Here is a 21674-nt window from a genome sequence, read left to right as displayed (position 1 = left end):
AGAATGTGAAACTGGCAAAAAAATGTTAGTTGTGTGTTTTTTACCATTAACTCTTCTCATAATATGAACCCAAGACCTTCGGTTTTAGAATCAAAGAACATCAACCATCCAACCACACACGGAATGAATGTTGGCTTCACTTTTTAGTTTTAAAGAATCCAATAGACTTTTTGGCGCCCATAACCTTATATATGTGTTAAAAAATTTATTAAATATATATAAAAATTAAACAAGAACTCAATTATTATTAGTACTTAAAATGACTGTCCTACCATTTAGAACCCACGAATTAAAATCTTGTATCCACCTCGCAGTGGTAGGTAAACATGACGTATATAGAGCCTGTTTGGATAGACTTATTTTAAGCAGCTTATAAGCTGCAAACAGCTTATAAGCTGTTTTCAGCTTATAAGCTGCTTTAGATAAGCTAAGTCAAACTGACTCAATTATTTTTTTGAGCTTATTTTAAGCACAAAATGACTTTAAGTTGGTCAGCCAAACACTAAAAAAAGCTGAAAACAGCTTATAAGCCAATCCAAACGGGCTCATAGTTTCTTTCAGTCCAAGAAAAGTTGGCCGGCACGTATTAGAGCTTTCCACCTTTGAGATAATTTCATTTTATTGTGCTAGTAGTTTCGATTTGGTTCAGACTTCTTTGAAAGTCTTCTGTCAAGTTCTACTAACAGTACTCCCTTCTGTCACAATTTATGTGGCACAACTGAAATTTTGAAAGTCAATTAAGTTTTTTGTTTATCGGTATTCCTTATATAATATTCTAAATTATTAATTATTATGATTTATAATATTTTTTACGTAGTTTTCAAATATATAAATTTTATTTCAAAAAACTTAAAGGTTCTGTGGCCGAATTTAAATTTAACATTCAGAAATTTGAATCTCAAATTTCTAACTGTGCTATGTAAATTAGGACAGCGGGAGTAATAATAAAGCGGTCCTCTTTCGATCGACCACCAAAATTTAATAGTCGACTTAGGACCATTTGCAAGCAACAATCTTGTGTTTGTATGTTTGGACTGCCTTTTTGGCCCATTGGGTTCTACTATTGACTCATTTAACCCAATAATTTGATTAGTCATTTTGAATTTAACCCGTTAGGTCAAATACATAAACGAGTTAAGTATAATATACCTCGATTAAACTTGGACAGATCAAATAGTCATTTTCTCGCTCAACTTATCTCCTAATTACTCTTATGCAATATAGATTGGGAAGTTTAATAAGTAGGAACTTTTCAGCTCTTGTAAGTGAAAAATAGTTATTGTTATGGAGACATTTCAAATTTCACAAATGAAATTTAAGATAACGTCCTAAAATTTCATTCAGACTCTTGAACAATAATTATTTTTTAAAGATATGACCGAAAAATAATATAGTTTCTCATAATTCATTTAACTGCCCATGATTAGATTGAGATTGAAACTTAATTATTACTACTATTCTTGTAGTATTATAATTTATATAATCTTATTACTCATCCCATTGAATCTGTTACTACTAACCTCGTAAAGTTGTAACAATTAATCACTGTATTAGTATGATTTATGACATAAGTTTGACTGTAAATTAGAGGACCCTAACGGATGCCACTTTTATTACACTATACAAACATCTATTCACTGTATACGCGTCACTGCAACAAGCAAACCCACAATAGAAAAAATAATTTGAAATGCATGGTTCCTACTTATTTATTTATTCATATAAACGCTACCTATTCTATCAAAATTCAGAATACGGACCCTCACCATTTTTAAGAAAGCTCTAAAAAACCCTTCTGACAAAGCCAAATCCATCTCTCTCTATTTCTCTCTGTATAGCAAAAATAAAACTATAGACTATACAGAGAGCATATAAAATAACCAAAAGGAGACAGCCAAAACTTTCAGTCTTCTGCAGAAAACTTCATTGTCTCTTTCTCCTTTCTGCTTTATTCTCTGCATTTCTTAGCTATATAATATTCATCATCTTTCTCACCACTCACACCCACAAAACAGCATTTTCCATTTTTTAAATATATTTTCTACATATATATTTATTTATTTGTTTCAGTATTGTGATTTTGGGTCAAATGAGGGGGTTACCTGGGCATGAACGCCGGTGGACATCGGATACAGTATCTTCCGGCAAGGATTTTAGTGGTGAATCATCACCGGGAATAGATTCCGGGGACAATTCCGGTGAGGAGTTTGTTGAAGTCATACTTGATCTTCAAGATGACGATACAATTATTCTACGAAGCGTTGAACCAGCTACTGTTATCAACATTGACAGTCCTGATCCTACTAGTACTGCCGGTGGAATGTCGATTGAAACTCCGGCTGCATCAGCGGCATCGACATCGGAAGCTCGATCGCCGACGATGCGCCGGAGCACATCGTATAAATTCCGTCAGTTTTCACAGGAATTGAAAGCTGAAGCTGTAGCGAAAGCGAGGCAGTTTTCGCAAGAGTTAAAAGCGGAGTTACGCAGATTTTCATGGAGTCATGGACATGCGTCTCGTGCTTTTTCGCCGACGTCGTTTTTCGGAGCCGGAAACGGTGTAGATTCGGCTTTAGCGGCTCGAGCATTGCGCAGGCAGCGCGCTCAGCTTGATCGTACTCGTTCTAGCGCCCAAAAAGCTCTTCGTGGACTCAAGTTCATTAGTAATAATAAAACTAATGGATGGAGTGAAGTTGAGAACAATTTCGCTAAGCTCGCTAAAGACGGAAACCTTTATCGCTCCGATTTCGCACAATGCATAGGTCAGTAGAGTTAATGATAAAAAACATATTTGAGACTTTCAATTGTTTTTTTCCCACCAAAACTATAACCATTTATGTATTTAAATGCGTTATTAAAACGCATTTAAAGCTAATTATGTCGGACTGTTAGCGGTTTCTTTTCCTATCAGAATCTACTCAATTAAGCGTGTTTTAATACATAGATAGTTCAAGTACAACAGGAACAACTGATAGTTGTGGTGCGAAACTTGCGAAAAAAGCGATAGTTCATGTGTTTTTTTACCATTATCTTGTTGAATTATTGATTACATACACTAATTTTGGTTAATTATTTGATTGAAGGTATGAAGGATTCGAAGGAATTTGCAATGGAATTGTTTGATGCTTTGAGTAGAAGAAGAAGATTGAAGGTTGATAAAATTAGCAAGGAAGAACTGTACGAATACTGGTCTCAAATCACCGATCAGAGTTTCGATTCACGGCTTCAAATCTTCTTCGACATGTACGCACCATTAACTTTGATTATTTAATAGTAGTAAAATAAGAATTAATCATCATAAGTAAAATTAGAGATAAGTAGTTTCTAGTAAACAAATAATCGTGGATAGAGAAATTTACTGTTTGCTTTCCATGTGGAACACTCTTCCACTACTGCATGACAACTGACAAAGAAATATTCGAAATATTTAAGTGGCACGTCATTATCTTGCAGAATAATTAAAATATACTCATAACTTCTGCAAAGTGCTAATAGTAATACTTTGATTTTACAGCACGTAACAATCTTTGTGGTTTTCATTTGTTGCACAGGGTGGACAAGAATGAAGATGGTCGAATTACTGAAGAGGAAGTAAAAGAGGTAAACATATTACTTCATTCGTTCCATTTTACTTTGACCCTTCTATTAAAAATAGATTTTCTTTCTTATTTGTCTATTTTAGTAAATTAAGAGTAGTCAAACTTAGATTGTTAAAACAAAGTATAGTAATTAATAAGGTAATTTAGTACTCTCTCAGTTCACTTTTATCTGTCCACTATTTCAAAAATAGATTTTCACTTTTACCTGTCCACTTTCGCATATTAAGAGAAAAATAATTTATTTTTTCTATTTTACCCTTAGCATTAATTACTATTTCAAATCATTTTCCAAATTCAATAAAATAATACACCAATTAATTACTATTTCAAATCATTTTCCAAATCCTAATAAAGTATAATGAGCTTCGAGGAATATACTAGTAATATTTTAAAAAAGAATGCATATTAATTTCTTAACTTTTTATTACAGAATTACGTATAAAAGCTAAATACAGACACCTTTTATACTACTTTTGTGCCAAAAAGAATAATTGAGTTCAGATTACGAGAATCAATTTATCTAAATTTCAGTGTTAATTTTTTTAATGGTTAAAGAAATTTTATGACTCATTAAATAGTTACTATTTTCTTTAAGAAAGAGAGTTTCAAAAAAATAAAGTTTAATTAATTTAGCCTTTAAAAATAATTTCATAGGAGAACAGTCTGTCAGGTTGTGGTTTCATTAAAATGTCTCGCTGACTTTGCCTTAAAGAATGCTTAATGACTTAAATAAACAATTCATTGTGCATATACAAACACATGCATTCTAAAAACGATACTACGAAGTGGTTAGGATTAAGCTTTGTGACCTTATTTTTCCTTGTTTTTATCTCTTCTGATGGGATAAAATAATGTGTTCGGCGTGATGATTAGGTGGCCAGATAAGAAAATTTCAAGAATCAACGACTCCAAAAATACTTATAATGTTTTTTTTTAAAAAAATAATTCATTGCATAATCTCTGTAGTCTTGCTTTCTGACGCTACCCATGTTCTGTAGAAACTTTTTTGTCTGGCCCAAATAGTGGAACTTTAATGTATATAAGCTCAATGTGCAAATAGTCCCAACATTTTTGTTTTATCTTTTCACTAACTTAAAACATCATTTTCATGGGAGTTGGTGGGGGCGTTTTTGTCAAGTTCACATATATTATTTGTATCTTGTCGAAGCTTTTTCTAATTTAAATACCTTGTGTTTCTAAAATTATTTATTCTTCCTTTTTTCCTTTTAAATTTCTTTTGGTTCCTGAAAAATTAAAGGAAAGACATTTGATGAAATTAGATTTTGATATTTATGTGGTGTTGGACAAAGTTAGAATTGCACATGCCTGCTACAACCCTCTAATTTCTTAAAATTATTATTGCTTTGTGATATAAATTCTTACAATATTATTTGGCAATCTATTTTTTTCCCTTCCAAGTCAACTCTCCTATCTAAATTTCAATCGGCATAGTTGATAGTCTGAGGAGATAAAACTTTATTGGAGCTAGCACAATTTTGCCTCCTAGACATTACTTTAATGCCTTTTTTTTTTGTTTCCCGATGATGTTTAGTACTCATCCCGACTAATTTCTATTCATGTCATGTAAGACTCAGTTAAACGGATTCAGGGCTCACACCCAAGACGTCTAAATAAAACTAAAAGAATCTTAGATATGTTTTACCATAATTCTTGGCGTAAGTTATTGGAAAAAATTGTCATGAATGAATTTCGAATTTGCAAATTCATAGAATGTTTACGCTACGGATACCAACAAGGCTAAATTAAACTTTACTTTTCTATTGAAAACGACAAATTACAGAAAATATATAACCTCTTATTATACTATGTGATCTATGTAGATCATCATGCTAAGTGCCTCTGCAAACAAGTTATCAAGATTAAAAGAACAAGCAGAGGAGTATGCAGCTTTGATCATGGAAGAATTAGATCCTGAAAGACTCGGCTACATTGAGGTATGTAGTACCCTATTTTTTTCCCCCTCTTAAGGGACTGCAACAAAGTAACACAATTTTTTTTATTTCTGTTGCTTGCACGATAATTCGTCTTATTATGACTAACTCTTCATATAAGTAAATTACTATCAGTTAATTGGTTATTGACTTATGCAAAATGGTTGCAACTAATTTATTGCATTAGACTTAAAGGATTTTTAAAGGCCAAGTTGTTAGACGACAAAAGGAGTGATACCGTGTTGTTCAACAATTTTTATTTTTCCATACTAGTAGGTACTATTTTATTCTGGGGTTTTAACTGGGTACTTAATTTTCTAGAGCACGGTCAGATTTTGGTCGTTCAACAGTTCCTCTCTTCTTCTCTTTCCTATTTTCTGCTAGGTCAGGAAATAAATGAAGAGAAAAAAAAAAAAAAAAAAAAAACAAGTGAAGGTGAATGAAATATGAAAAGAATTAGGTAACTAAAGTGATATGGAGGTGATCTATTCAAACTTCAAAGAAATACGCTACCTAATTTTGGTTGGTTGAGCTTACCGTAAGCAGTCAAGATTGGTTTAAAATATTTTAGGAACTGAAAAAAATGCTGTCCCATCCTTGGTGAAAAACTTCGAGTTTAATTTTTACCACTTGTCATTTGTAACGAAGAAACCAGACCAATTAGCATGGCTTGGAAGATCAAATGTATTTAAATATTCACTAGCAAACATGTCAATTTAGTGGTGGCTCTGCATAATAAGATTACTATTCTAATTTGTAACCAAGGCTCTACTCAGTGATTAATGAAGTGAATTGACAATTATATAATTTCAGATTCAACTTTTATTGGAGGCAAAAAAAAATTAGCTGCTTTCTTTTCATCTGCCCGATAAAATTAGTTGAAGTGTGTATTAGCTGATTCGAACACTATAATTATTAAAAAAAAACATAAATAATTAAATAAGGTTGCTTTGTGAGACTCATCAAAGAGTGGAATTACTGAGAATTGCGTGCACTTCTTTTATATACTTTTCTCACTTTAGCTTGTAAATTCAGCGATTTACCGAGAGTAAGACATAGTGCAAGAACTTTTATGTTTTATGTATCTTTAAGATTACTTTTAATATGAAAAAGTAGTTGAGGTGAAAGGTCACTAGTAACTAATTAAGTTTACGCAATACGATTGTCGCATTGAATATTTATAATTTTCTTGGAAGAAATTCATCATCATTTTCAAATTAGTTGTGGACTCTTTAGTTTATTGAAAGCAGAACTTAACCTATTCATTTTAAATTGTAATTTCTATCTCTTAAATAGATTTAGTAACCTAAACATGCCCACTAACATCGTCAAAACTTTGAAAATGTCAAGTGAAGTATTAGTCACAATTGGCCAATTGGAATAAACATCTCTTAAATTGGAACAGGTAGTATTTTCAATAATGAAGCTACTTTTTCTCTCTTTATTACATAGGTTTCCTTTTTTCAAATTTAAATTGAAAGTAATTTTCTACTAAATTGGTATTTACCCGAGGAAATTATCTACAATGAACTTGAATTTTAAGTCCATATAAAAGTCCCAAGAACGTAGTTGCAGTAGTTCCTGGTTATCATTAGAAAGTCTTTGGTTCCATCATTAGAACCATTTTTGGCAGTCCTGACATCCCATGTGGACCTTCCCCTTTGTCATCTAATGCGCGTTTTGAGCACTCAAACACGTGTACAACAAGCAGATGTATTTCGCCAACGCAATGTAACAAGAGCTTAATTTTTCTACTTGTATAGCAAAATAATTGTAGGAATATATTATTGGTTCACTTATGTAATTAAGTGGAACAAAAAATATTAGGTAATGCTATTCTCCGTGGATTAAAGCAATGCAATATGTGGAAGTATTAGCACATACATAGCTCATTTTTTTTGCGTGGATTCCCTTCAAAGGCGCTGGTATTTAATTTTTTCCCTTCGTTTAAAAAAGTGATCAAAAATATCTCGAGGTTCTGGTTCGAACCCCCCGCTCAGTTAAAAAAAAAAAAATTGCAAGACAAGACTTTTGTGAAACCTCTACCTTAAGACCTAATATTTGCGCAAAATTAGACCTATTCGGGCAAAAGTTAGGCCTTAAGACATAGGTTTGCCTTAAGGCCTAATTTTGGGCAAAGTTAGGCCTTAAGGTGGAGGTTTGCTTTAAGGCTTAATTTTGGGCAAAAGTTTGCTGTAAGAACTAAATTTTGCTCGAATAGGCTTAATTTTGCTACGAAATTCTGTCTTGCAGTTTTTATTTTTTTTACTGAGCCAGGAATCGAACCTAGAACTTTGGGATATTAAGCGAAGGACAAAAATTAAAGACCAATCCACCCCCCTCCCCCGCGCCCCTGAATAAGAGCAACCGTGCAAAGTGCCCCGTATAGCTACCCAATTATTATGCTCGTGTAAGGTAGCAACAAATGTTTGAGGTCCGAACAAGTTGGTTCGGACACTATCAGACCCCACTTTGTGTGATTTCATTAGGTATGTTGTTGTAATTAGTGGAATAGACAATAATTATAAAATAAGTTAGATAACTTGTAATAAGATAAATTACAGTAATAGTGTAATTTTTTTTAATTCAAACTCTTTTATGGATGAATAAGCATTTTGTAACATTTTCCCTAAGTTATTGAGCATGATGCCATGACATAACTTGCTGATCATGTTCCTTGCATGTTCTGTTTTATCATGATGATAATGCAGCTATGGCAGCTGGAAACACTTCTCCTCCAAAAGGACACTTACCTCAACTACAGTCAAGCACTAAGTTACACAAGCCAAGCTTTGAGCCAAAATCTGCATGGGTTAAGGAATAGAAGCCCAATAAGGAGAATGAGCAGTAAACTTATATATTCATTGCAAGAAAACTGGAAGAGAATTTGGGTTCTGGTCTTGTGGATTTTGATAATGATTGGGCTTTTTCTTTGGAAGTTCTATCAGTACAAAAACAAGAGTGCATTCCATGTCATGGGTTATTGCCTTCTCACAGCTAAAGGTGCTGCTGAGACTCTTAAGTTCAACATGGCTCTTATATTATTACCAGTATGCAGAAACACCATTACATGCCTCAGGTCCACCAAGTTGAGCTCTTTTGTACCCTTTGATGACAATATCAACTTTCACAAGGTATGCTGCCCCTTGTCATTTTCTTGTTTCCATATGTTAGAAAAGGGGGGGGGGGGGGGGGGGGGGGGGAATGCAAGGAAATGATCTCTTATGTTCACTTAAAATTTGACGTCCACTTACCGTTTAAATAAGAGAAATGACCCTATAAAGGTCTCCTCTGTTATGTACCTGTGTTATGTTACTGTGAAACGGGTCATATAACTAAATAGCATATGTAATATACTACAAAATCAACTCATCAGTGAGTCGGTGTACCTTCTAATATACATATGTATTACTGATATTTTTTTATAAATCGTATATATAAATGCATGTGCACCAATCCACATATATGCTGAATTTGCATCTAACCAGAACCATGTAAATGGCGTTAGGAAGATTATTGTGTCATAAGTTGATCAATCTTAACATTTTTTAAAACCAAATTAAATATGTTACTAATTTTTTAGTATGCCAATATACGCGGAATGGTAACGACGGCGTGTCCTAAGCAGGAAAATATAAACTGAAATATTGACGTTGATGTGCTGTTGAAGCAGCAAAGATTGACTTCTTTCTCTCAAAGTTTGCTTTTCTTTTCTTGGCAAGGATTGAAGTCTGATATAAATATAACTTAATGTTGTAGGGACTAAACACAGTTCATCAAAAATTTCTTGCACTGCATTACTGCTTCACTGGATAAACAATAAACTAACAAAAGAATGTGACAAATTGTTGGTACATTCACCATTATCATCTCACAGCCTTCACTGTGTCTATCTAGTAAGTGGTTGGTCCTGTGCAGAAGAGCAGAAGTAACTCTATACTTTGACAGTACAAAAAATGGAACATATCTATGTTACTCTCTTAGAATTTGCCTAATTATACATGTAAGAATGATAATAATCACAAAATATGTGTACCGCGCGCATAAGTGATAGTCCCTACATTTTTTCCAGAAAGAATGAGAGAGTTTGGACTACTAGGACAAAGTATAGTAGTAGTGCTTGACTTCCCTTATAGTTAATGCAAACGTGGCACAATAGTAAAATGTCTTAATGAAGGGTTAATTTATCTTTAAGTTGCAAAAGGTGAAGTTTATATTTACTCTAATATTCTAACTTGGTGTGGGCAGACTGTCGCTGCAGCCATTGTTATTGGTGTGATACTCCATGGCGGTAACCACCTTGCATGCGATTTCCCAAGGCTTATACATGCAAATAGTACAGATTATCAGAGCTATTTGGTGAATGATTTTGGCCCAAGAAAGCCTCGGTACATAGATCTTGTTAAAGGAGTTGAGGGTGTTACCGGCATAATAATGGTAATCCTCATGGCCATTGCTTTCACTCTTGCAACACGATGGTTTAGGCGGAGCCTGATTAAGTTACCCAAACCTTTTGATAGACTTACTGGCTTCAATGCATTCTGGTATTCGCACCACCTTCTTGTCATTGTCTATATTCTACTGATCATCCATGGCACATTCCTCTTCCTTGTGCATAAATGGTACGCTAAGACGGTATGGTTTCTGATTTCTTTCGCTCTTTTTTTCAATAAAATGGCTCTCATTCTATTGTTTTCATGCTATTAACATGGTATTTGTTTCCAGACATGGATGTATCTAGCAGTTCCTGTACTTCTCTATGCAGGGGAAAGAACTCTTAGATTCCTCCGGTCAGGCTTGTACCCTGTCCAGCTTCTAAAAGTAAGCTTCTGAAATTGGCATTTTGTATAACTTGCACTAGGTTGCAGGAATCAGGATGTTCTTTATATGGTCAGTTTTCAATGCTGGACATCATTAGTCAATCCACATGGTGAAAATCAATTACACATTCAAAAATGGAAAAAAGAATAAACAACAATAACAACAACTACACCTCAAACCTGAGCTAGTTTGGAGGATGCAGATTCATCATGAATTACTCTGACTAATATCATGCTGAATGTCATCTTACTGCACCTCTACTCCTTTATCTGGACATGAAACCGGCCACATGCGCGAGCTCACACGTAACACAACCAGAGTTATAAATAAGAAAGTGTAAACTAGAAAACATTTAGTAGCTAAATTCAACATACTTCAAATCATAGATAGTAGACTGATGCTATTTTCGCGAAATTTCACGAATAGAATTCCCCTTAATGCAAATGCTGAATCAAACGTTTTGTTCTCCCATACTATTCTCTTATGTTTAAACTTTAACAATTTCTTTCAGGTAGCAATATATCCTGGAAATGTCCTTACTCTGCAAATGTCTAAGCCTCCGCAATTTCGATACAAGAGTGGACAATATATGTTTGTCCAGTGTCCAGCTGTTTCTCCATTCGAGTGGTAAGCGACTCGAAGCATTTTTGATTTTAATGAGATTCATTACCCTGCAGAACAAAGTTACAGTTTTACTAGATTACATGACCACCAGAGTTTCTCATTTGCACCAATTCAGAGTCATTAGCTTACTTTTGTTGTCTCTCTTGAGTAGTGAAACTAGCGGTTTGATGAAAGCGTAGGATGGTGATAAATATGTGAACTGTTCAGAAAGGGAGGGAGGGGAAGGGGGATGCAAATCTAAATCATCTTCAATCTTGTCTTAAACAATTGATGACACTTAGTATGCTTATCTGCTGAGATTCTACATGCTGAATATCCAGGCACCCATTTTCCATTACTTCAGCTCCTGGGGATGACTACTTAAGCATTCACATCCGACAACTTGGTGACTGGACTCAAGAACTCAAGCGGGTGTTTTCTGAGGCTTGCGAGCCGGCAGAGGCGGGAAAGAGTGGCCTGCTCAGAGCTGATGAAAACACCAAAACAAGGTATAATTCTACAAGGACTCAAACTTAAATGGATATTAGTTTTTGGGTATATTTAAGAAAGAAACGCTTTGTGGTAAGTCTATGAGTATTCTTGGAGGTATTATTATTATTGATGCACAAAGTTGCTTCTAAATCTCAGTTTGCCAAAGCTATTAATAGATGGGCCTTATGGAGCTCCAGCACAAGATTACAGGAAGTATGATGTCTTACTGCTTGTTGGACTTGGCATTGGAGCAACACCATTTATAAGCATCCTTAAAGACTTGCTCAAAAACATCATCCAAATGGAGGAGCAAGCAGTGAGTATCTAAAATTTCTTGGTGTTACATTTAATATAATGCTGCTCAAGTAGTGCAATTTTCATTTATCATGTCGCATTGCATTTTCAGTCCTATTCTTCTTTTTGCTGTCTTCTCGGGTTAGCGTGATGAACAGGAGGTCTAATGTTCATTTTTCTGCTCTCAGGATTTAGTATCAGATTTTAGTGGGAACTCAGAAATGAGCACTGCAACAAGTGAACAACCAGCTCTCAACAAGATTTCTCCAAAAAAGAGAAAGAGTACTCTAAGGACCACAAATGCATATTTTTATTGGGTGACCCGGGAACAAGGATCATTTGATTGGTTCAAAGGTGTTATGAACGAAGTGGCTGAACTTGATCAAAGGGTAATGCAAAATGTCCGGAATTCCAACTTATTTTCTGCCTACCTCAATACTTATCGATATTCCCCATGATATTTCAGGGGGTCATCGAGATGCATAACTACTTGACGAGTGTTTATGAGGAAGGGGATGCACGCTCAGCTCTCATTACCATGGTCCAGGCGCTTAACCATGCTAAGAATGGAGTTGATATAGTATCGGGCACCAGGGTAAGCCTCTTCGTTTCTTGGAATTATATCTGGTCATTCAACCACTTCAGTTTTAAGGCAATAAGATCTTTCCATTAGAACTTACCCAGTAGCACAAAATTAGGATATAATTAGAGATGGAACAACTGATCATTGCCTAATGGTCGTTTCAGCTAGTTGAATTGCACACTGATTTATTCGTATCAACAGGTTAGGACACATTTTGCTAGGCCAAATTGGAAGAAAGTATTTTCCAAGACCTTAACCAAGCATGCAAATGCAAGAATAGGTATGGTTATCGTTTGATCTATCAATCATGAAATATTGTCTTTTATTTTACAGAGAGTTAACTGCAATTTTTTTATTCTGGAGCAGGGGTTTTCTACTGTGGTGCACCCATATTAGCGAAGGAACTCAACAAACTCTGCAATGAGTATAATCAAAAGGGTACAACAAAGTTCGAGTTTCACAAAGAACATTTTTAGAAGGGGGCCATGGAGAAGAACAATTTTTGCATCAGCTGCAACCACATTGGTAAACCAGTATTTACTACATCCATCTTCGGTACATGATCTGCTGATTCTACTGAAGACATAACATTACTAAGCAATAAGTCAGAGACAAATTGTACATAATAGGAGGAAGAGTATTTCAAGAGAAAATACATACTAATATGATATGTGTATAGGTTTTATTCAGTCATCTGTTGACATATACCAAAAATCAGAACTCCAAAAGGGAGACTCTGTTTGGTCAGATGGCTTAGAATGTCAAAATACTGTGGGAGACAAAAAAAAAGGATGACAAGTGAATGGTCAACACATGAAAGAATGAGAATATTGGGAAACAGCTAATAAGAAGTTGACTTGCTTGATAAAGAAACACTGAAAATGGCAAGCATGAAAGGATAGACAAATATGGCTTGGATAGGGGAGAAAAAAAATACAATTTTGAAAGAAGAAGATAATAGTAGTAGGAGTAGTGGGGGACTGATAGCTTTGTTGGTGGAACTTATAATTTTGAGGTGGGCCAAGGGAATCCTTCCAGAAGATGTCCATGTAGCGCTGCTTTTTCTGGTTCTTCTTCTTTTTCTATTGCTTTTTGGGTATTTATTGGGGTATTTCAATATACTACTTATAGAAGATACGTGTATATGCAATTCTTGTTAGTAAAGTTTTTCTGTCACAGCTCTTCAATCTGGATAAAAGGTAATATCATTGGGAAAATTTAATCAATCTCATTAGATTTCTTTTAATTTTTTGTTGATGTCCTCTCAAAAGTAAACGGATTTTGGATTGAAAAAAGTATCATGTACAAGAAACGAAAAGGAGAGATGGGTGATTTCTCTTAATGTTCTTGGACTGATCATGAAAACAGAAAGGAATGTCTTGTTTGATATTCCTATTTGCATAAGAATTTAAGTTACATACAACAACAATGAACGTTTTCTACAAGATTAATGTATAGCAGGTTTAATGGAGCAACATATGGTCGATTCCCGTTAATTCCAATTTTTGTATGGTTGAGACGTAATCCCTCCGTACCAAAAAGATTGTCCTCTTTTGACTTGACACAAAGTTTAAGAAATAAAAGAAGACTTTTGAAATGTGTAGTTCAAAACAAGCTTTAGATATTTGTGTGACTGTAAATTATCTCATAAAATTAAATTGTTTCTAAATATAGAAAGGGAACAATCTTTTTGAGACAAACTAAAAAGAAAAGGAGGATAATTTTTTTGGAACAGAGGAAGTAGTTGTTATGTTAATGTATAGCAAGGTTTTTTTTTTTAAATTAAATTTAGCCATCATGGTACTGTATAGCAAGTTAGTTTATTAAGTTACCGATTATTGTTTATCATACCATATAAGTGACATGATTAAGCAAATATCTTTTAAGCTCTTAGTGCACGACGTCTTACTTTTTTTGGTTTAACTTCTAACAAAGATAATGCCAAATATTTACACCATCAGCCATCAGATGAGTTTAAATATAGTTAAAGATAATCACTCATAATAAATAGAATTAATTGCTCAAATGGTAAAGCAAACAACTTTTGTCATATTGTTTAGTAGAAAAGTACATTTGTCACAGAGAAAGCTTTCAACCCACTTTGGAGCCAGGCTTCTTCATGTTAGTCTATGGGCTTCAGCCTTCAGATGAAAGGGCTTTAAATTAGTCACAGAATATATATAAGCCTAATATTCCTAGGCAGAGAAATTTGAAGGGAATTTGCAGGATTGTCCTTCGCTGGGGGTGGTCTTTAATTTTTGGCCTTCGCTAAAAATCTCTTGGTTTCAGGTTCGAACCCTCTCTCAGTCAAAAATTTTAAAAAAAAATCGCACGACAAAATTTTGCATGCTTCAAGCAGAGTTTCAAACTCTACCTTAAGGTAGAGTTTTGAAGGCAAAATTCTGCCTTGCGAATCCAAAACTCTACCTTGCGAAATTTCTTCTTCTTTTTACTGAGCTGGGGTTCGAACCCAGAACCTCGGGGTATTAGGCGAAAGACAAAAATTAAAGACCACCCCAAAAGAAGGACAATCCGCGCAAAAAAATGAAATTTGAAGCCCATTTAGATCTACAAGTTTCGTTGGGTGGGGCATTAGGTGGACATCTTCAAAATAATTGCGCGGCTTGTCCTTCATATAGATTGGTCTTTAATTTTGCCCTCAAATTGCTGGTCTTTAATTTCCCCCTACATCTTATTTAATGAAAATTTATGGACCAAATTATCCTTATTCGTTGGTCTATGAAATCAGAGATTCTGGGTTCGAACCCTAGCAGAGTTCAAGAAAAAGAAATCCCAAGATAAGGTTTTCTTAGAAATTATGCCTATTCGAGGCAAAGTTATGCCTTAAGGCATAGTTCTGTAGTATCCTGCAGGACTATGCCGAACAAGGCAAAGTTTCTATGTAGAAACTTGTATATCTTAAGGCATAGTTATGTAGGAAAACTTAATTTATACAAAACTATGTCAAACAAGGCATAGTTCCTATATAACTTAATTTCTACCGAACTATGCCGGACAACGCATACTTTCCATGTAGTTTCATAGAACTATGCATTGTCCGGTATAGTTTTGTAGAAATTAAGTTATACTACAAAACTATGCCGGAAAAGGCATACTACAGACCTACGCCTTAAGGCATAATTTTGTCTGAATGTGCATAGTTTTTATGAAAATATTGTCTTGTAATTTTTTTTTGCTCTGATGGGTGAATGTGAGGAATATTTTCGATCACTTTTTTATTACTTAAAGTGCCGAAAAGCAAAAATTAAAGACTAGCTATTTGAGGGGAAAAAACCACCCCTGAAATGGACATTGTGCGAATGACCCGGTCATCTTCGGTAATTATCCAGTGTTCGTCTTGCAATGAAGATAATTACTTCGTCTGTTCATTTTTATTTGTCACGTTTCCTTTTTTAGAGTGAATTTGACTAATCCTTAAAGTTAAATTAAACTAAATTTTTTAAAATTAAATTTTAGATGCTCAAAAACTATACAAAAAATGCTATAAGTTAAAATTCTTTACATATTTTTCTTTCAATTTTTTTCATATTAATATGATGAAAAGGTATATCTTAAATTGTTGGTCTGACTCTCGATAAGCGAAAGTGACAAGTAAAAGTGAACGGAGGGAGTAACAATGCAATTAGGTCTATCATGTTTCTTCTAGGAATTAGTTCCGTACTATTTATACTTTTCAAACCTTAACATCGACTAAGCACACCTAAATCTCTTCAGTTATTACCAAGGCTTAGTCTAGTGGTACCATTTGAGAGTTATAATCCACACAATAAGTCGTCTCTGTTCATTTCTCACCGCCCCCTATCCCCCAATATAATAGAGATTTATACCCAAATAAATAAATAACTATTTAGTTGGGTGACACTATTTTGAGTGAAACTCCAACTAGGACTATAATCGGATGTCAAATGATAACATACTCATCAGCTTATATTGCCTCTCTAGCTAGTTAGGCCTGCTATTAGTTTCTTTTAAACAATCAACACAACTAGTTACGGAGAAAATTGAAAGTTTTGAAGCAAATGATATTTTGTGCAACTAATATTGGAAGCGAGTGGAAAAGAAAATTAAGGTGGAGGTCAAGTCTATAGTTTCATTATGAAACTCATATTTATATACTCTCTTCTGAGATGCAGGTCGACGTAAATTTTAATCAAGAGAAAAGAGAAATTAAACATTACGTTGTGAAAACTTCCAACAGTCTACTACGTGCTATCCAACATATATAAATGTTGAAATTAGTTATGAGGAGCTTTCAACTTTGTTAATTAGCTTTAATTAAATACTGGTCAATGCTTTGTGACAAGTAGAACGTTGTGCAACTTTTCTATTTTATTATATCCAAAATATAAAATTGAGAACTATATAAAATGACGATGCATGTCATTTATCAGGTGTGAGGGTAAAGTTGGCACAATTAGAGTACTTAATGCACTTGTTGCATGCATTAATGTTTACTAAAAAATGTTGATAATTTATCTTTTTGGTAAATGATTATATATCCTGAACTTTTTACAATTTTCTTTTATTAACTTAAAATTATCTTTGTAAGGAAAAGGAGGAACGACGGATGCAAATGGAGAGGAAATTAGCAGTTTTGTTTTGGGAAAGAACTTTGAGAATTAGAGAAAATATATCAAGGATAAAATGGTGATATTTGTGCTCAAACTCAAAAGTAGTTTATAAGCCGAAAAGTCATAAGTTTGGTTTATTTTGATTACTTTGAGTATTTATCAAACGAGTGGATAAGCCAAAAATATTTATCTACGCTGAAATTATCCATGTCAAATGAAAATTACAATATCGTTGAAGTCTAAGAGGCTCTTTAGAAGTCTATTTTTCCAAATCAACACGTCTAGCCATAGAAAATTAAGAAAACTTAGAAACAAAGACTTAAACGTATATATGTGGCTGTTAGCATTTTCCACGAAAGTGTCTCCATCCAAACATAGTATATAAATATATAATCCCTTATAACTTCAATTCACAACACACAAAATTTCTGACCAAAATTTCTCAATTGTAATTTGTAACAATGGCAACGGATGAAAAATACCCACAATCATATCCACTAGCACCATCAAGTATTATGCCAAGAAGTGATGCAGAATCAGCTACCAATAATTTCCAATATTCAAATAATCTCAGAAGGAAAAACAGAATCAGAAGTATTGTTCTCTTCACAATTTTCCTCACTGGGATTATTCTTGTATTTTCTTTCATATTTGTTCGATTTAAATCGCCTAAATTAAGGCTCGAAAACATCAGAATATCGAACGATGGTGATGGCAGAATTATTTTTTCCGCGCAACTTTTTATGAGAAATAGGAATTTTTGGCGTTACGATTTTGATAGTACTATAGGTGCTATTAATTCTGCAGGGGGTGAGACTATTGGGCAATTTGTTATTCCAGAAGGAGAAGCACGACGTCGTTCGACGAAAAAACTTTATGTTATGGCTAATATTATATTGCCTTCAAGACTTAATACTACTGGGATTTTACCAGTGACTAGCCAGGCTAAAATAAGAGGGAAAGTGAAAGTGTTTAGGGTGTTTAAAAGGAAGAAATCTGCAGATTTGAGTTGTACTATGTCTCTAAATTTGCCTATAAGTGCAATTCAGGATCTTGATTGCTAGTGACAATATTTGATAGGATTTTTGTTTTAAAAAAGCTCCAGTTATCGGAAGCACATTCATGATTTGAATATTATGAATTCAAGTTCAGAATTCTTCTATAGTTTATTCGATTTATTGGGTTTGAATTATGTTATTCGTACTTATTTAGTTAATCTTTTAACATATATATGGTGTTTGAGCTAAACGTACTGAGTTCAGATGAATCCGTATACATGACTAAAACACTACGTCCGCCCTCTGTCAGTTATGCATCTTTAATTTTCTTTTGTTAATTTATAGTAAGGTTGTAATTCTCTTTGAGGGTTTTGTTTTATAGTACATTCTTTAAACTTATTCAAGATCATCTGACCACCCCATTGTAAAGATATGATCATTTTGAAGATTATAAAAACATGTTTTTGTGCATGTTCTTCTATATCTTCTTAATCAGTTAAAACTTAAAAGTTGGAGGACTTGCCAGCAGCTAAATTTAGAGGTGACTAAATCAACCTATTTTTTATTAATTCGCTCAATCCATCAAAATTTAAATGAATTGGATGATAATTCACTTGTTGACTTGACTGGACGAATTAAACCCAGAATGATCCATCAAAACCATTAGAGCATAAGGGTCAAATAAAAGCTAATTAAACTCAAACTAATTACAAAGTCATATGTGGAGATTTGGAACTTAATTCTCAAAGATCCTAAAATACTACTTAATTAAGAAAATATATTAGCTTTCATTTTCTAATTTTTAAGAAAACAATTAAAAAAAAAAAGAAGAAGAAAAGGTGATTGGGTCAAGGTTCTTCTACAGCAAACTTGGACCAGCTTGAGTCATGCCATGTTTCGTGACCTCTTGGATTATCAAAAAAAACTTAGAGTCCGGCACCAAAATGGCTTCTTTTTGGATCTAATAGACAAAAATAGGATGCTTTTTTTTTTATACCAAAATGGGTATTTCATGGGTTATCCAACGAAATACCCAAAAAAATACTATTCCGGTGCGGAAAATAAAATTAACTGATCGTTGCATTTCGCTACACTTTTAACGAAATGTAACAAATTTTTTTTTTTTTTGTATTTCGTTCATATACCAACGAAATGGGACAAAATTTATTCTGTTCCATTTCGCTGGAATATGAACGAAAAACCCCTTCTTTTTTTTCTTTTTTTTTTACCGTTTTCATGCTCTCCACATCGCTGTGGTTTTAATTTTATTTTTTTGTACATTTCTGTTGGTTTAATCAGTTTCAGGCGAGCATTGAATAGTTGTCAAAATAATATCTTTTACATTTCGTGACTTAATTTGCGAAATTTTTTACTTTTCTCCGTTTGTAAATATTGTCCTATCTTTACCTATGGTATATCTTTCGTCTTTCAATTTTCTTTTATCCATCTCATGTCTTTCATATAATGTTTTTCTATTATCTGTTTCATATCCTTCAACTTTTATTTTTTCTCTCATATATTTCATAAAAGATGACGGAAACTCATGTTAAAGTGTATTTATTTTGGGATGGTGAAGTTGTGTATGAAGCAGGTTCGGTTAGATACAGCTGTGGTCCTAAAATAAGGCAAAGGTTTCCAATTTCCCTAAAATATGATCGTCTGCAACGCGTCTTAAGGAGTAAAATGTTAGTAAATGATCATGAACTTTCGGTGGTTATAACTGGACGATGTCCAAGTTCATTTACAGCTGATGGTTCACCAATTTATGGTGAGATGTCAATTACGGACGATGAATCTTTATCGTCATTTCTTCGTTGTCCTGAGATTTTTAAAAATCACATATGCATAGCGGCGCTTGACATGTATGCTACAGTTCAACGCTCTACGCAGGTTAAAGTACTGATCGACAATGAGTTCGATTTTGGAGGTACTACCTATTTCCCAAGTTTGAATATTGATTTTCCAAGGGGTGTAGTTCAACAACGAACAATTGTAAGATTTGGTAGTTAGTCAAATGATACAACTAATTATGGTACACAATATGATGGTGTGGCTTCAACGTACTATCATAACTTTGATTGGAGTGGCCAGAATCGTGAGACGGGTGGACCAAGTAATGCTACTACGCAGTTGCATAATTTGAATTGTAATGTACGGCACCCTTCACATCCAGGTCCAAGTGAATTGGACAGTGATAGGTAAATATAATCATATTTTATTCACTTTATTCATGGATCGTATAATTGTGTTTGACTTGTAAATTCTATGAATTTTTCTTATTTATAGGCATAATGATTTTGAAGATAACCCCACATTGACTCAGCTCACACAAATTGTGAGCAATAACGATTTAGCTAATGATATAATAAATGAGTCGGATAGCGATAGTCCATTAGATCATGAAAGGACGGACGATGATCAATCGTCTACCGACGGTGACGATTCTGATGAAGGTGTTGCGGCCCCCAGTGATTTTAGTGTTAATTATCATTCAAATGTGATCCTCATATTTGGATAATACAGAAGAAGTAGAACCGGAAGATTTTGCATACATGAGAGATAACGAGTTTGTTCGGGCTGCACTTTGGAATTCCAGTAATCCTAAAGTTATCAAATCAGGCTAGTTTGGTGTGACTAATTTTATTAATAATACATTATTTTTGAATTTTGTGATTTTAATTAGTGTAATTAAGAGTTGATATTTTTTCTTGTACATGCAAATAGGTATGTTATATTTCACAGCAAGAAGCAAATGAAAGGTGCAGTGAGACTCTATAATATAGCCCACAAAAAAGAATTTAAAATGGATCAAGCCAAAGGTACATTTTGGAAGGTTATTTGCAAGCGGCATGAGAAAGGTTGTAGTTGGATGATCCGTTTTTCGTTGATCGGCAGTGGTATGTGGAAAGCAGGAAAAGTGATTGAGCTACACAATTGTGACACGAATGATTATACAGAGGATCATTTCAATTTGAATAGCAACATGATTGCTACTTCGTTGATACCATTTGTTATGACCAATGCACAAATCAGTATTAAGTTTGTTCAGGAAACTATAAAAGGGATCCATCACTATACTCCTAATTATAGAAAAGCGCAAAAAGGGCATAAGAAGGCTTTTGAGATGGTGTATGGTGATTTCGAAAGTTCTTTTAGGGCATGGCCTCGATACATGGCTACCCTAGAACATTTCAATCCGGGCACTATTGTTGAGTGGACACGCGAGTCAACTACAATGCAAGGTGAACACATCTTCAAGTATCTTTTCTGGGCCTTTAAACCAAGTATCGATAGATTCAAAAGTTGCAGGCCAGTCATCTCAATAGATGGCACCCATGTTTATGGTAAGTATGAGATGAAATTGTTGATTGTTGTTGGCATTGATGCAAATGGAAATTTTTTTCCACCTGCATATGCTATAGTTGCACGTGAGAGCTATGAGTCATGAACTTGGTTTCTCAGTTTATTCGAGACATGTTGTTTGTGATAAAAAAGGAATTGGACTAATTTATGACCGTCATCAAGGGATCTTGCAATGTGTAATAACACATGAATGGTTACAACCATCCACCACACATCATAGATTTTGTGTTCGACATTTAAAAATCAACTTTAATAAAAAGTTGCTTAACTCTGATCTTGAGAAGCTAATGTGGTTGGCTGCTACAGAGCACCAGAAGAAGAAATACCAAATGAGGATGCAACAAATCAAAATTTTGTCACCTGTAGCGCATATGTGG

At 34.1% G+C, this 21674-nt stretch overlaps 3 protein-coding genes across 4 annotated transcripts; all 3 read left to right on the top strand.

Moving 5' to 3' along the window:
- Positions 1-1748: 1748 nt before the first annotated feature.
- LOC132634840 (respiratory burst oxidase homolog protein A) lies at positions 1749-13590 on the top strand. Of its 2 annotated transcripts, XM_060350949.1 has the most exons (15): positions 1749-1928; positions 2071-2762; positions 3084-3243; positions 3552-3600; positions 5441-5554; positions 8263-8685; positions 9800-10186; positions 10277-10372; positions 10884-10999; positions 11317-11484; positions 11624-11783; positions 11950-12150; positions 12228-12356; positions 12546-12624; positions 12711-13590. In XM_060350949.1, exons 2-15 carry the CDS (start codon positions 2090-2092, stop codon positions 12818-12820), a joined length of 2865 nt encoding a protein of 954 aa, XP_060206932.1. In that variant the 5' UTR covers positions 1749-1928; positions 2071-2089; the 3' UTR covers positions 12821-13590. The 2 variants fall into 2 exon arrangements, with proteins under 2 accessions (XP_060206932.1, XP_060206931.1); XM_060350948.1 differs by having other exon boundaries at positions 1749-2762.
- Positions 13591-17354: 3764 nt separating this feature from the next.
- Positions 17355-18114, top strand: LOC132638065 (uncharacterized). Its single transcript, XM_060355052.1, has one exon. The coding sequence runs from the start codon at positions 17398-17400 to the stop codon at positions 17998-18000; it is 603 nt and encodes a 200-aa protein (XP_060211035.1). The 5' UTR covers positions 17355-17397; the 3' UTR covers positions 18001-18114.
- Positions 18115-19617: 1503 nt separating this feature from the next.
- On the top strand, positions 19618-21382 carry LOC132637072 (uncharacterized). Its single transcript, XM_060354220.1, has 3 exons — positions 19618-19926; positions 20026-20132; positions 20659-21382. The coding sequence occupies exons 1-3, from the start codon at positions 19618-19620 to the stop codon at positions 21380-21382; spliced, it is 1140 nt and encodes a 379-aa protein (XP_060210203.1).
- The last annotated feature ends 292 nt before the right edge of the window (positions 21383-21674 follow it).

The sequence above is a fragment of the Lycium barbarum genome, chromosome 4 (genome assembly GCF_019175385.1).
Source record: "Lycium barbarum isolate Lr01 chromosome 4, ASM1917538v2, whole genome shotgun sequence".
Taxonomy (NCBI): domain Eukaryota; kingdom Viridiplantae; phylum Streptophyta; class Magnoliopsida; order Solanales; family Solanaceae; genus Lycium; species Lycium barbarum.
This window is presented reverse-complemented; position numbering and strand designations above follow the sequence as displayed.

Coding starts and splice junctions, on each gene's coding strand:
- LOC132637072 (XM_060354220.1), top strand. CDS start 19,618: ATGTTAGTAAATGATCATGAACTTTCGGTGGTTATAACTGGACGATGT. Junction 19,927..20,025: donor TAGTTCAACAACGAACAATT/GTAAGATTTGGT, acceptor TGGAGTGGCCAG/AATCGTGAGACGGGTGGACC. Junction 20,133..20,658: donor AGTGAATTGGACAGTGATAG/GTAAATATAATC, acceptor ACATGCAAATAG/GTATGTTATATTTCACAGCA.
- LOC132638065 (XM_060355052.1), top strand. CDS start 17,398: ATGGCAACGGATGAAAAATACCCACAATCATATCCACTAGCACCATCA.
- LOC132634840 (XM_060350949.1), top strand. CDS start 2,090: ATGAGGGGGTTACCTGGGCATGAACGCCGGTGGACATCGGATACAGTA. Junction 2,763..3,083: donor CGATTTCGCACAATGCATAG/GTCAGTAGAGTT, acceptor ATTTGATTGAAG/GTATGAAGGATTCGAAGGAA. Junction 12,357..12,545: donor ATATAGTATCGGGCACCAGG/GTAAGCCTCTTC, acceptor TCGTATCAACAG/GTTAGGACACATTTTGCTAG.